At 40.7% G+C, this 15086-nt stretch overlaps 2 protein-coding genes, 1 long non-coding RNA gene and 1 other non-coding gene across 5 annotated transcripts in view; 2 read left to right on the top strand and 2 right to left on the bottom strand.

The window, feature by feature from the left end:
- Positions 1 to 50: 50 nt before the first annotated feature.
- Positions 51 to 12348, bottom strand: Best2 (bestrophin 2). Of its 2 annotated transcripts, none has more exons than XM_064688675.1 (12): positions 12211 to 12348; positions 8664 to 9037; positions 6560 to 6670; positions 6300 to 6486; positions 5867 to 6235; positions 5390 to 5518; positions 4547 to 4654; positions 2393 to 2632; positions 2020 to 2329; positions 1870 to 1962; positions 1548 to 1808; positions 51 to 1490 (listed from the first exon to the last, which is right to left on the bottom strand). In XM_064688675.1, the coding sequence occupies exons 2-12, from the start codon at positions 8732 to 8734 to the stop codon at positions 910 to 912; spliced, it is 2460 nt and encodes an 819-aa protein (XP_064544745.1). In that variant the 5' UTR covers positions 8735 to 9037; positions 12211 to 12348; the 3' UTR covers positions 51 to 909. The 2 variants fall into 2 exon arrangements, with proteins under 2 accessions (XP_064544745.1, XP_064544746.1); XM_064688676.1 differs by having other exon boundaries at positions 1548 to 1619.
- TRNAC-GCA (transfer RNA cysteine (anticodon GCA)) lies at positions 5744 to 5815 on the top strand. The gene has a single exon. It is a non-coding gene; the product is annotated as a tRNA-Cys (tRNA).
- The window catches only part of LOC135432843 (uncharacterized), a 35094-nt gene continuing 27487 nt past the window's right edge, over positions 7480 to 15086 (top strand). The window contains exon 1 of the long non-coding RNA XR_010436971.1: positions 7480 to 7510. This is a non-coding gene — a long non-coding RNA (uncharacterized LOC135432843). The remainder of the gene's footprint in view (positions 7511 to 15086) is intronic.
- Positions 13248 to 14549, bottom strand: LOC135432718 (phospholipase A1 member A). The gene is made up of 2 exons (XM_064688509.1): positions 14372 to 14549; positions 13248 to 14303 (listed from the first exon to the last, which is right to left on the bottom strand). Exons 1-2 carry the CDS (start codon positions 14547 to 14549, stop codon positions 13360 to 13362), a joined length of 1122 nt encoding a protein of 373 aa, XP_064544579.1. The 3' UTR covers positions 13248 to 13359.

Genomic DNA, 15086 nt, shown 5'->3' with positions numbered 1-15086 from the left:
CTCGAATGACCCAAAAATAATTGTGGTATTCATGATAAATGACCATGACCTTTAATATTACGTAGTTTTATTGGATCTAGATTTTTATTTATAAAACATAGCTGATGGTACATCAACTTATTTACAGTTTATATAGTTGACAGTTTAATAGTTGACCTATATGTTTAATTATTTATATAGATACATTGCAGAATTGTTTTATAGTTTATATATAAGACTATAAGACTTAAAAACGTAATTTGATAAAAATCGCATATCACATATTGTGTTGGTTTATATTTACACTGCCTACACGATAGGGATTTTTAATAAAAGTAGTTGTTATCATGCATAAAAGTAGTTGTGTATCTATTCTAATATGGCAAGTGCCAAAGAAATTATAAGAAATTGCAGTTATTATAAGGTAACATTTATATATACACGAACATCGTTTCATAACGAGGTCCGTACAGCTGAGGGACGAGAAATAGATATACATAGGAATCCATAATGTGCGTTAAGTGAAGTCGCTTTTGGGAAGTTATATCTAAAGAGTGATATGTGTTACTCTTGTTAAACACGATCTATACAATATGGTGAAAGTTGTATGCGTTCTTTATAATGTATCTCAAGCACATTCTTTAACAGTTACTTTAAGCTTAAATCAACTCTAAAGACTATGCGACATTTCGCTTACTGATCTCTTAAAGTTTTCGAACAACTTTTCATAACTGAAGCTAACATAATATCGTAGAAATGGTTCTGGGTGGCGTTACGCCAAAATATTTAATCCTAAGTATAACTATGTTTAACTCTGTTCAAGAAAAATCCGCATCTAAGCGGATCAGCTGCTTACGGCCTAACTAGCCAAACAATGCGGCTATAAACGATTCCTAGAAAGCTATTTATCCATAACAATATACTCGATGCTCACACATAGACCTCGCCCGTTTTGGGCTCTGGCTTGTGCTTGGCCAGCGTTGATGGCGCTGAGGAGGCACTCGCTGTGCCGCCCACCATTCCGGCTGCATCCATGCCCCGAGGCGGAGGTATTGCTGATGCGCCATCTATTGAATCCGTTGGACCTGCCGAACGCACCGAGGAGCGTTGGAAGTTCGGATCCTGCAGATTCAGGCTTAGATTGAAACTGTTGTTGCGCGAAATATTGGCAGTTCCATTTAGCGACTTCACTGACAGCAAAGCCGTTGTGGTGATGCCACCGCTGCCGTTGCTGGAGCCGCTGCTGTTGTGGGCATCTACACTGTCGCCGAGTCCGCCTAGCTCTACGATGGATAGGTTCGAGGGCGTGCGTTGTATGGAAAGGGAAACGGGTATCGTGGTGATCACATCGTTGGGATCAAATCCACTCGCGGTGGTCGTTATTGTGGGTAACTGCGCATTTGCGTTCAGCGGCACAATGCTCAACGTGCCCGTTGGCATCGACTCGCCGGCGCTGGTGGTCACGGTGAACGGAAACGAGAGTGTGGTTATATTGGTTTCCGTTGGCATTGCTGTGGAACAAAGGGAAATCAGAGATCGGTACTCATATTTGCCAGGAGTCGACTTACAGCTTGCAGTATAGCCATCCGTCAATCTGGTCGGCATGACGGCTTGGGCAAGCGCTGCTGTGGCTGGATGCCCTGGAATCAGAGTATTATTGGATGATGAGCTATCCATTTCTTTGATGGGCGACAGCAGCAGTGTGCCCAGCACCTGGCCGCTGTCCTGGTGCAAATTGGTGCCGCTGGCTGTGGTGCTGTACGACGGATACATGCCGCTAGTGCTTTGGGTGCTCAGCTGTTGTGGTGCCATTATAACAGCACTGGTGGCTACAGGGTGCAATTGCATTGGTTTGAGCTAAAGTCGTGCAAAATCGAACAGACGACTTACCCGTGTTGGTGCTACCATCCTTGGTCACCTCCGGCGTGGGTATGCGTGGCCGTGTCTTGGCCACATTAATATTAAGTCCATTTAGCTTGGAATCTGTGGGTTAAGTTGGGTGGTTAGATGATTCTCTTGTGCGTATAGCTTCAAGCTTACTTTGCTTGATTAGCTGGCGGTGCGCTCGCAGCGACTTGCGATGCACAAACTTTTCGTAGAGGCTTGGTTTGGTCCCAGGCGGCTGTTGCTGCTGGTTCTGCTGCTGCTGCTGGAGTTGCTGTTGCTGCAGGATTGACAATGGCATGCCAGATTCAGGACTAGAGTAAACAGAGTTCAAGCGGTTGCGCGTAAAAGGCATGCCGCCCGAGGAGTAGGCCGTGGACTGGCTGCGCATGGAGCCCATGCGCGACAGCTGACGCACCAGCCAATTGTTCTTGCGCCGCTCCACCATGGGCGTGTCCACGCTCTCCTGAAAAGTCAAATGTCAGATTAACACAGATTTGCTTAAAGTTTTGTCGCAGGTCGCACTCACATAATCCGCATACACATCATCGCTGAGCATGCGTTTGCCACCGCCAGGTATTATGTTGGCATACATGGCATCCTCCTTCTTCACCTTGTAATTCTCCGCCGAGCCTTTCGGCTCGTCGCGTCGATAGTGCTCTGAGGCCACGGTGTAGGGCAATTCTTTGGGCACCACACACTCCCAATACTGATCTCGCAGCAGTTCCGGATGCTCCTCGTGCATCTCATCCACAATCATGTAGGCGGCCTGTAGAAATCGTATAGAAATTAGCGCGTGCCAAAAATGATGAAAAGTGGAGCGGTCAGCGCCATTGTATGGTACGTGTTTGCCATTTCTGATGATGCCACTCTTTAATGTCTGCCCACAGAAAAACATACACTTCAATAAAAAAAAAAAAAAACATACATGCACTAAAAAACCTAATTACATCACAGACACGATCGGCCCACTCCCCACTTCGAAAACCAATGGAAAAGTGAAATTTTTTCTTGTCTTTTAATTGTTTCATAATGCACGAGCAAAAACTTATTTAAACAATATTTCTCAGTGCTCTATTTGCCAATGTCTGATTTGGTTAACTCTTTGTCAAGTGTCACGTTTTGGTGTGTGTGCCACGAAAGCTATTAAATGCTTACAGTTAAATAATTAACTATTCATTAGCCCATTTGTTCTCATCCGTGCTTATTCTTGACCATTGATTTTCAATGTAAAAGGCAAACTCTGCTCCTAAGCTGATCACAAAAACAAATAACAACATTAAACTCAAAAACAAAACAGTCAATGATAAAAAGCTCTACCAAAGAGGTTTCAATGTTTTTTAATTTGTTTTATTTTTTATTTTTAACAGAAAACCTGTTTTCAATTTACTTTTGCCAATGTGTGTTGTAGTTGTGTTCGTTGTTGTTGCTGTTGGTGCTGCCGTTGGCTTTGTAAATAATTGCAAGCAACCAGCAACAGCAGACCCCAAACTCAGAGATATAGCCGCACATACATATTGTTTATACATACATACACATATGTATGCACATTCGAACTTATACATATTCTACACATGCAAAACCCTCCTCGCAAAGCAGCAAGTTCAGAGCCCAATGCGAAATGCTGCAAAAATACACCTTTAGTAACAAAACGCCTGAAGTTGCGCCAAGCCGACTAACTGTTATACCCTACTTGAAAATGCTATGCTTTTTGGTGTCATCAGAGGTATGATACTTCTTAAAAATTTATTAGATTTTATTTGAGCGTGAGCCAGACGAATACCATATAAACATCTTTTTTTTCCTGATTACACTACAAAATCTCTGGTAAACTTTTATTTAACTTTCTACCAAGGTTCAGTTTCGTCAAGTGTCTTCTCAGTTTACCAACATAATTTATTATATTACGCATTCTTTGTGCCTCGCTCTGAGTAGGGTACTTATTTAGTCGTCATGACCGTTGGCAAACATTTACCTTTGCTGTCATTAAGAGTTAAGCGCCTTTTATATTTAGCGCGTGGCAAAAATGTTTTCTTCCTTTCAGCACAAAAAATGTGGCTGACTCAAAAAAAAATAAGCACACCATCTCCATAATTATACACATATCATACTAACCCAATTTGTGGGGGTATTGTACAGGGTATTAGACAAAAACTCTGACAGCTTTTAACAATGGTTATTTTAGTTGATAATAAATTTGAAACAAGCTTGACAAGCGTATGGCTGAGTTTAGTATAGTCATCTATTGGTTTTTTATTTATTTAGGTGCTAACTAATTACAGCCTACATATTATAAATTTTAAAGAGATGAGTTTTTATATAAACACATTATCTCTGTAGAGCTGAGTGTAGATCTCACGACACCTGTTTGCTCATTGAGTATTTCTCATTAAAAATTAAACCCATATATATGTTATGTATATATATTTTTTTTTGGCAAATGCACGCTAAATATAATTGACTAAGGTTGATACCAATTTAAAGTATACCGGTTTTTCACTTTAGGGAATTTTTTTCTGCACACCGTTTCTGTGGAATGGGGAAGCTATAAATGTTTTATAAACTAGAGTTCTACGATTCATCATACAAATTTATATATCTTCTTCTAACTTATATCTTGAATATCCCTTGCAAGATATTAAAAATAAATTGGAAAGGATTTTCTGTTTATAATTTTACTTACCTTAATGTGTCTATCGATTAGCCAATTTAACTCGATATCATCGTCGTCTTCGCCAAAGGGATTGATTAGCACTTCGGCAACTTTAAGCCAGCCCACAAAGAAAACGAACTGCAAAAAAGTGAATGCAATAAGATCGTAAGACAACAATCCAAAAATTATCATGAAATTATCTCAATTAAAGCCAAGCATGGCTCGTGTATCGTAATGTTGGTTGTAGGGTGTGTATACGTGATGGCTTCATGTGAGTGGCACGTCGAAAGTTTTTCCATTCTCTTTTTTTCTTAATTTTAAATTTTATTTCGTACCTCGTAGGTAGCGAAATTAACAGTTATTAATGACAGCTCCTAAACATGGTTGGAAAAAACACTTGTTGCTGATTTTTATCTGAGTCGCGAAATGCCTTTCGTCAAACACACAAAGCGAAAATGCCAATTTATTATTTCGAACGTGACTGCAAGTCGTTTACATAACGCAAAACACTTGAAATCTGCCTGCATTCGAAGGGAACCGCAAAAACCAAAAACCAAAAGCAAAATATTGTAGAAACAGCGACAACAACACATTTAACATACTATAGCTATCCATATCGCGAAACGATATAGATGTCTTTGATCGTAGTCATATCGTTGACAAGGTATAGCCATTACGATTGGCGGTAGCCGCATTTTGAGTTTCAATTTCTGTTGTGTTAATGATCCACAAAACCGCGAAGTTTTTTACAATTCGCAAAACGGCGAGACGTGGAAATTTCTATGATTTATGGTAAATAAAGCGGAACGTGCAAATTAAATAAATACATTTTGAATTCCGGGTTTTTCGTATTTTTAATTCGTGCTTGCTTACCTGCAAAACCGTAAAAAATGGAAAGAACAAATCGGGATCCTCCCTGCCATTACGGTCCACAACATTTGGCAGCATTTGGCGACCCAGAAGGGCGGCTATGAAGTACGTGTAGAGCACCAGGGTAACCACCTGTAAAAATAGTTAAAATTAATTTAATTTAAGAGTTCACAGATAAATTGAAAAATTGCGCTGCCATTCGTTAGTTTCTTTTCTATTTGTTGTTTTTATTTCGTCTGTTCATTTCAAGTATTCGCATCCGCTCAAATGCTTATCTAAACTCTCTGCCTGCAGCATGACGCATCACAACGAGTTGTCGAGATTGAAATAAACATTTGAAATATAAAATACTATCGTGGGGGTATAGCTCAGGGGTAGAGCATTCGACTGCAGATCGAGAGGTCCCCGGTTCAAATCCGGTTGCCCCCTGGCAAATGCACATTTTTTGTTCAAATTTTTTCTATAGTCGCCCACGCTTACCTGTGTATAGACCAGCGGCACGCAGACCGTGTCATAGCCAATCAGACCACCCAGGCGTCGTCTGATATCGGACAGCTCGACGAGTATGGTCTGCACTATGTGATCCGAGGCAATGAGTCCTTCTTTGCGCGCTCGGTTGATGATGTTTGTGGCCCAGACCAAGGGCATCCAGTACTTGGACATGGGACTCTTCTGATTCATCGCCTCGAATATCTTCATCTCAGATTCGTGCATCAGGCCCGCATCGACCAGGTGCTGTGTGGTAGGAAAGCGGCGCTTAACGCGCAGCGAGATGCGCTGCAGTGTAATGACATAGGCCAGGACCATATATCGCATAATATTGCGACGCATTAGGCGACCCGTTTCATTCTGTTGTGAAGAAGGTGAACGAATTAGAGGCGTCTGATCGGGCAATTAGGGCGTGACCACTCACATTAACGACTCCCGCGGAATTGGGTATGGCGGCGCTGATGAACAGGGCCAGCGTATCGGGCCAGGGCAGCAGGCGATACTGCTCCCACCAGCGCTTGACAACCAGATTCACGTAGAAGCCCAGCACGAACGACATGGGTATGTTCTCGCCCTGTTGCGCAAAGTACTGGCGAATCTTGTTGAAGATTCTGCCATCCACGAAATACAAATATATATATGTGAAATCTTTATCATCTATCTTTAAAGCTGATGTTTACTTACGTTTGCTGGCCGGGAGTGAGTGCGAATCGGTAAATGACATTTATTGTATAGTATAAACACAAATAGGCGATTAATTCACGCCACACTAATTTGTAAACGCTGCCGCGCCATCTATAATTGTTATAAAAAACAGATATAACATAAGAGATTAGAGATATTAAATTTAAGCGCTGTGCAAAATTTACGGCCAGACACAAAAAGCTTGCCTGGCATTTGGTCAATGAACGGCTTCGACTTTGAGCTTGTAACCATCCAGTTTTCACCTGACACAGCTCCGAATCTATTTCCTTATAGCTATTGCTCGGGCATCACCCTATTAATCAGCCGCATCACATTTCAAATTCATTTTAAAATATTCCATGCTTAATGGCTCTCTAGTTCTGCAACTAATTTTTTTCTGGTCTCGCATGTCAGTTCCAATGTATTTGGAGGTTTTGATATGTTGCCATATGTTATAATTATCTGTATAACCTCGGCGCATCGCCTTGATTGAGAATGGAACAGGAATTGCGGCTCTAAGCCGAACTTTGGGGTCTTTGCTTTGTCTGGCCGCATCAAGGTCTTTATGTTAATAGTATATGGGTTGGCATCTACTGTGTTGCGTGATCTGAGTTGTATAATATATTACTAAATTCTAATCAGAGTTCCCAATGAATTTAAGCGGTTAAGGTGTGTATTCAGAGCTTACAAAGCACACGTGAAGCCAATTAAAGTCTACTCATATTTTTTGTTCTAAAAGAAATCGAAATTAGTTGTACGAGATGGTTTCATAAAAACATTTTTATGTTATTTTCAATCTGAAAAAATTGCGCAAAAATTTAAGTGAAATCGTCTTAAAAACCTTGAGATCCATAAAGCTTTATTATTTCAGAGAAATATTAAAAATTTTAATTTTTGTTTCATTTTCAGCGTCACCTCACGGATTTCGGATTTTGTATGCCATTTTATAAGGTAAGAGGTACTTCACTTTTTTAAAGGGGAATACTTGTTGAAGTAAAAAATTATATATGCAACAAAATTGCGTATTTAATAATAAATCGTTTCAGACAGCTTTACTAGTTTTTAAGCCTATGAGTAGAGTCTTCAATTATTTTTAATTAATTCTCTCGCCTAACATATTATAAATATTTAAATTTCATACAGCTGTCTCATAAACATAAGCTGATGGCTACTAAATATTTAATTTTTTGTTGGTTTTCAGACTATTGTTTTATAACATTAATCTAGACAAACTGGCTGATTATCCCCCATATTTTATTGTATTGGTAATCGCTGTAGACTTTCATCTTCGATTGTGCTTTTTTTTTTATTTTATATTTTGTTATATCAAACAAGTGCTCTAGTTGGGAGTGCCTGACTAGGCAAATACCCCGTGTCGCGCTACCGTAACACGCACACGAACATTTCTTTAAATTAGATATACGTAATATTCTGTATATGTGTCTCTGTCTCTAATAATCTGCAAGATATGTTTTGGAAGCAGGAGATTGTTATTCGATCAAATTATCGATATTTCTAGCCATATGAGAATCTACATTCTTTAGGCTTAAAATTCTCAGAGATTGATGGTTCATAAAGGTGAACGGTCGAACTGGACTCCTATACACACTCTCTAACGATTACATAATGTTGGTATAACCTGCACATTTTCAGAGTTTACAGGGCATTATAAGTAATTTTTAGGTTTGTTCTATATTATTTATGGAAACAGTTTTAGTTCTAGTTCTCATTTTAGTGCTGCAGAGCTGTTTGTTCTAATTCCAACGAGACTTATTCTCGTGCTCTCTTCTGGCTAGAAATGGTACAGCGAGTGCTGACCGCCACGGGGAGTCTCTATGGCTGCTGGTTACGAGTGACTGCACTTTGGAAACAATTAATGCGAGCTGAGTTTAACAAAAAAATAAATAAAAATAAAAAAGCAAGCAAACAACAGCTGACAGTGGGCACTGTGACTGGTTACTATGCATATGGGATGTTAATTACACTGGTAAACACTGTGCGACTGGCCGGGCTATGACTAATGCGAAAATTACCAACAGAGTCTATTGATTGTACGACCCAATTGGGGACGTGGTTCTAGTGAAATGCCCACGACTGTACTCACTTCCATAGGATTTTCCAGAAGCAGCCAAAGTTGCTGCCATTGGGCACTTCGCCCGCATACGAGACGGTCATGTTGCAATTGTTCTAGCGGTTTGACGCTTGAGTTGTAAGGATGTTGTTATTGTTGTTGTACACTTTTGATTGAGTCCAATTTTGTTTTGGCTAAGTTAGGCGAATTTGATTCGGCTACGCGTCATTGACAGCGGCATCGAAGTCGACGTCGCCGCCGCATTGACGGCTGTGTCTAGCAGCCGCTCCACACCCACAGCTGGCGCTCAGCCTGCTTCACTGGCGGCTCACTCGTTGTTATTGCTGCTGCTGTTGTTGTTGTTGTTGTTGTTGTTGCCACATTAAAGCAGGTGAATTTGTCTTCAGCTGAAACACAATAAGTGAGAGCGCCGAGTGCGACGCACACGTTCAGATAACTGTAAAATTATTTATCAACACAAGTGCAACACTCATGCAAATACACTGCAAACAAAATAATTTTAAGAAATATAACAATAACAACAAACAAAACAAATTGAAAAATAGCTTTAATTAAATTCCAACACGTTCCGAAGAATTGGACTTTAAATTTCAGTTTATATATTTTGTTGCTGTTTTTTTTTATTTATAATATTTAACTAAATTTGATTGCTCTTTTGCGTTTTTAATGCACTTTCAGTTTGGGTGAAATTTGTTTTATTTTATGTTTAAAATAATTTACAAGTTTTCAATATTTATTTTAACAACTTTACGCCGATTGTTGTTTATGCTTTTGTTTTGCGCCTTGAGCCCTTGTTGGCCTTTGTTTTGTTATCAGTACGTTGGGCACTTAAAGATCACACACTTAAGGACAGGATTTCCCCACACACAAAGCACTACACACACACACACACACACACGCGAGCAACTTATATGGAACGCGTTTCTGGTACCTCATTGTCTTGATGGAGACTTTTTTTTAGGTATTTTCTGCTGAAAACCTTGAGATTGTCGAAAATTTTGGCAGTTGCTTTTATTTTTTATATATGTATGTATATATTTCTGCCAAGTCAGCGTTGATTTTGTACTGTACAATTCGCATTTTGCCTGGGGTTTTTTAGTTGATGTTGCGTCTTATGTGAGCTTTTTTTATATTGATTAATCGAGCGCCTTCGGCTGGGATAAATTGATCTGATGTGTTGCTTATGTTGTATATATTTGTGGAATTCACTTGAATTCGGATTGAGTATCGCAAACCTGTTGCCCTGCAGTTATATTTACGCTTTGTCTCTAGTCAGGTATCTTGCGAGCACCTTAAAAGCTGCAAATATTTGCATAACATATAACTGACCGTCAATATTCATTGCTAAAAACTGGTTCCCAGTGGACGCAATTTTCACTAAGGCACGTTAATTTCGTTGATAAACACACCGGTGACAGTATCTAGTCGGACTCTATCTATTAAAATGTACAACTTGAATAGTTATAGCCACTAACAGCCAACAGCCATCAACTAACGGCTAACCGGTTTCCTGGGCTTGGATCTGTGCCTATGCATATAGCATATAGCATCTTGAATTTAGTCACGCCGCCTTTTAATTGCGCCTTCCCAGCTGCATCGGCAGCAATTTAATCATTAGCTTAAACCAACTCCACCCACTGCCTCTTGACACACTTACAGCGAAGCTTTAAAATATATATATATTGTTCTCTACAGATCCGCTTCTAGTTAAAAGTTACCCAAACTGAGCTAGTGCATAGAATAGAATTTTCATTGGTTTTTTGCTAAGTGGTTATAAATATTTTATGAGTTTTTCTATAACTTTAGGGGCAGGCACGTGCCAACTACCAAATTAGCTATGAATATTGGCCAACAATTACCTGCTAAAAGGCATAGCCTTATCTATGATAATTGTTTTCTCAAGTAAAGTTCTAACCAATGACCCCATAAGCAAAACAAAATAGCTCTGCAGTTAAAGATAAGCGACTAAACTGTCCCCAAGATGTCAGTTGAAGACAGTTAAACACAACAAGATAGATCAACAACAAATTCTCGGCTTGACAGCAGCTCTTGAGGTTGAGATAAAACTGGCGTCTTGCGTAGGCCACAAATTGCACTATGTTGAGCAAATTGCGTATACGCCCCCCCCGCCTCCGCCTGCGCCGCCCCAAGCAAAGAAATGTTGGCCATGGCCTCAAAGTAAACGCTGACGGCGACGTTGATCGATGACGAATTTTAAATTAAATATATGCCAACGCGATCCGCCGCGCTTTTCACTTTCTTTGACGTAAAAGACGACGTCGTCGAGCCGCCCAAAATGGTCACAATTTGTTGACACAATGACTGAAACTGACTTTAATACTCGTATTGTAGTTGCTGTCAAATACGCTTTATATGCCCTTTTTTCCCACTCGAAATATCGAAAACATGCACACTTGCACTTTTTCTTGAGCCCTGCTCTCTGGCGTTGGCTTTGAACAGTGGGAGTTTTCAGCTTGATTAGCACACAATAAAAGCTGTTGATATATCTACGTTTGGCTTGTTATTTTCCATAAATACATTAGGTATTTTCGACGTATTAATTTGGCTTAATTAATGAAAATTAACGTGCACATTAACCTGTTGAAATTTATAGTTGTAAATGTGGCCATTAAAATTGTGTTTTTTGTAAGGCGCATTATTAGGCAAAAATATTTGATTTGCTTTTTAGTTACATTAAACTATTCCGTTTTTACTAATTTTTATAAATGACACTTTATATCATTTTTCATGTATTAATATTTTTTATTTGTATTTTATATTAGCTTGTCATGTTGTTGCATTATCGCATGTAATTGCTTAATTGCCATTAGCTTTCAATTTCTTTTATTACTTATTGCTTTACTAATGGCTGCCCCGTCTCTGATGTCAGTTTTCAAGCTCATTTCACATTTTCAATTGAAAAATTTTCATCCCAATTTGGTCAGTTTCGCGTTCTGTAAATGCCGAGCGATACCTTAAAGAGCTCTGCTTACACCCAGAACTGTCTCTGCTTAGCTCGAATGCCATTACGTGCCGCAGACACGCGCTTACGATTACAGCCACAGATACAGATACTCTTATTCAATAGATACACGCATCTGCTACGTGTATCTGTAACTGTGGCGATTGGGCTACACAGCGTTGCGGTGCGCGTACTTCAAGCTGACCAGCTTTAAAAATATCTTACGCGATCTTTCATATATCTCACATGTATATTTAAATAAATATTTACTGGAGGAGCCACTGCACTTTCGCATATTTTCCGTATAACTTCACATAACGCGTATTTATATTTTTTCGAATATTGTACATAAGTAGGTGGCGTGCGTGTATATAACACACTTCTGTTTAGACATTTATTTGTTGATTATACAAAAAAAAAAAAAAAAAACAGCAACAAAAAGCGTCTGTTTTTACTTTTTTTTTTTTTTTTTTTGTAAATTTTATTTCGGAGCTAGCCCGTCGCTGGGTTGATTGTTCCGCACGATCAACGAGGCGAGTGAACAACGAGAGGTTTGGGAGCTGCCAAAGCGGCTTTAGCTTCAGCTTTGTAACATACCGACGACGGGTTTATCGCTGGCGGCTGCTCGTTCCGATTCCGATCTCGATTTCGATTCCGAACGGCAACGGCCACAACCTGACGGCACTCTAAACTCAAGTAAACTGCGCTCCAGACCAGAGCACATGCGGCTCTTAACTCACATTTTCAGTGTTGAGGCTCAGTGAAAAACGTATGTATTTTTTCACTTTTTTTTGTTGGCAACAGGTAGAAAAAACTTACGCTCCCGCTTCACCGTGAAGGTGTGCGTGTACGCGAGTGTATGCCAAGCGCAGGTGAGCACTAGCGCTCTCTATACGAGTGTGTATGGAAGTGTGTGTGGATGTGTGTGGTATGCTTTTGTGCAGCTTGTGCATCAGCTGTTTTTACTTTGTAAGCCAAAATTCGACAGAGATCGCCAGAGAGCGCTCAACTGACCAAGTCGGAGCTACAGAGAGTGAGAGGAAGCGAGAGAGTGTGTGAGTGAAAAAGAGCGTAACATATAATGAGAGTGGAAGAGTTGTGCTTAGAGCCAGGGCAGCAGCTTCACATTTAAATGAGCTTAACTATTTTCTAAAAAAACATATACAACATTTATTTTGAGAAAATGTTTTTAAAACGATAGAGGATTAAGTAACATTGGTTTTATGACTGAAAAATTCTTTGATACGTTTTGATGATTTGAAGAGTAATTTATGAAATTACAAGTCCCAATACGTAGCCGAAGAGATAGTATTTAGCTAAAGTTTATAATATTAAACTCGTAAGTCTATATTTGTGTATAAGAAATCTAAACAATATATTTATCTCCATTCTTTAATATTTTTTCATCACACTGTTGTAAATAAGAATTAGTCCAGGCTGGTCTCATTGTCGAATCTCTGTCTGATCTACATACCGTTGGGCAGCACTGTTATTGCCCGGGCAGAAAAGTATAGCATGCTTTTAGGCAACATTTTAATATCGTATTCAAATTATTGACTTATTCGCCTTTAACTTTAACTTTATTTTAGTGGTAATCGAAATGTCTTGTGCATTTCCTGGAAAATTATGAAGGTATTTCGATTCAAAAACTATATTTATAAACACCTTGTAATGCTAAACAGAAATTGCTTATAAGAAAACTACCCATGTAAATAACAAGATTATTCTTAAGTTACTCCACAAAACTCATGCTTTGAGCATATTTGATATCTCCGGCCGCCGAGTCTGATACCGCAGGCCGTGCTCCATGTAGGTGAAAGGTGGATTCGGTTGGGTCATACAGAAATACAGACCTTTCGCATTGCTCGGATAGATGAGGCCAATGTTAAGTGTGTTCTCAAAACTGCAATCGCCCTGCCTGAACTTGCCCCAGTTTTCGCATTTGGTGGCAGGTATCATGACGCCCTCGATGAGTGCCTCCATGAAGAGCACAAACGGATACATATGACTGCAGATCTTGCTGTCGCAGCCCGGCTGCAGCTTCTTGCGCGGAAAGTAGCCAATGCCATTTGGATAGATATCCACATGACCGAGTGGCACACGAACACCAAACACGTCGCCCTCGCCGTGCAGCACCACAACGCGCGCCGCCACCCCCTGCCTGACCAGAATGTCTGTGGTGCGGCACATGGTGGCCGGATCGATGGCAATCAGTTGACCCACCTGCTGCTTGCTGCTCTTGGCATATAAATCAGCGCCCAATGCGGCTATATTAGCGCCCACCGAGTGCCCTGCCAGGGTAATATCCTGCGCCGCAATGCCCGCATCCGTCAGGGCGCTCAACAGCTTGTATATGGAGTAGCCATGCACGGAGAGATGATGACGCACCGTGTAGTAGAGCTGGGCCACATGTGTTGCAAAATCCACCACAATGACATTGAGATCCCGACGCGTTGTCTGCAACAGCGTCAAGTGCTCCTGAACGCTGAAATAGCTGTCGGCCGTGTGGAAGGCGTTCACATAGATTAGAGTCTTGCGCTGCGGATTGATGTCGAAGTCGCGCAGCTCTGGCATGGACTTGATGGGCAGCTGGACACTTTGATTGGTGATGGTCATGACATGCAGACGCGCATCGCTGGGATTGATGCCCTCAAAGAGCGCCATGACACCCTCATCGACCGGCGCATCGCCTGAGTTGGGATTGGGGGGGTATTATTAGAGATCTTTTTGCCGCTGCTTTCGTTTGTTTAAAACTTACAAAAAGCGCGCCAGCCGCGATTCAGTTGCTGCGTTAGCAGCTCCAGATTGTGTTTTTGTATGCGATCAATGCTTGCGGATGCTTCTAATTGTCGCGTTTGCCAGAACAAGATTAGGCACAGCTGCAAGCCCCATCCCGTCCAGAACTGTGCGCTTTGTCTGGCTGTGACCCGTTGCATCGCTTAACAATTTGCCAAGCTCAGCGCACAGCTGGCCACTTTTATAGCCAAGCTAAGAGTGAGTGGAAAATGTTTATCGCTGCTCTGGAAGCTGCTTATCTGCCGCAGAATTTCAGTTTAGGTTGCGGTTGGGTTTCTATTTCGGTTTTAACTTAATTTTCATTCTGCTGACTGCAGCACGTCCGAAACAACTCAATTGGATTCGAGCTGATGCTCTCTGTCTGGCATTTGTCTGCGATTCCGCCCCAGACCCACTCAAGATCGGTCAACTGCTGCTAGATAAGCTTTTTTGCCGCTGCACGTTTCGCAGCGACCAATGATAAGACCGCAGTGAGGGGGGGGGGGTGGAGTGGGGAGGGTTCTATATCTATAAACAGTCTCCAGTCGATTGATTATCGTGGATCGTGCCGCAATAAGAAAACGCTTGTTTTTGGGGCTGCTTATTCTGATTCTTTTCATTGAAGTTCTTTTTACTCTTGATTATGTAGTATAGTTATCGATATATATATATGTATTTTGATGGGTGCGAAAAGACAA

The sequence above is a fragment of the Drosophila montana genome, unplaced genomic scaffold (assembly GCF_035044405.1).
Source record: "Drosophila montana isolate Dmon_TW-CO22-7 unplaced genomic scaffold, ASM3504440v1 contig_3213_1, whole genome shotgun sequence".
Classification (NCBI taxonomy): Eukaryota; Metazoa; Arthropoda; class Insecta; order Diptera; family Drosophilidae; genus Drosophila; species Drosophila montana.
Note: the sequence above shows the minus strand (reverse complement) of the source record. Positions and strands in the feature narration are given on the sequence as shown.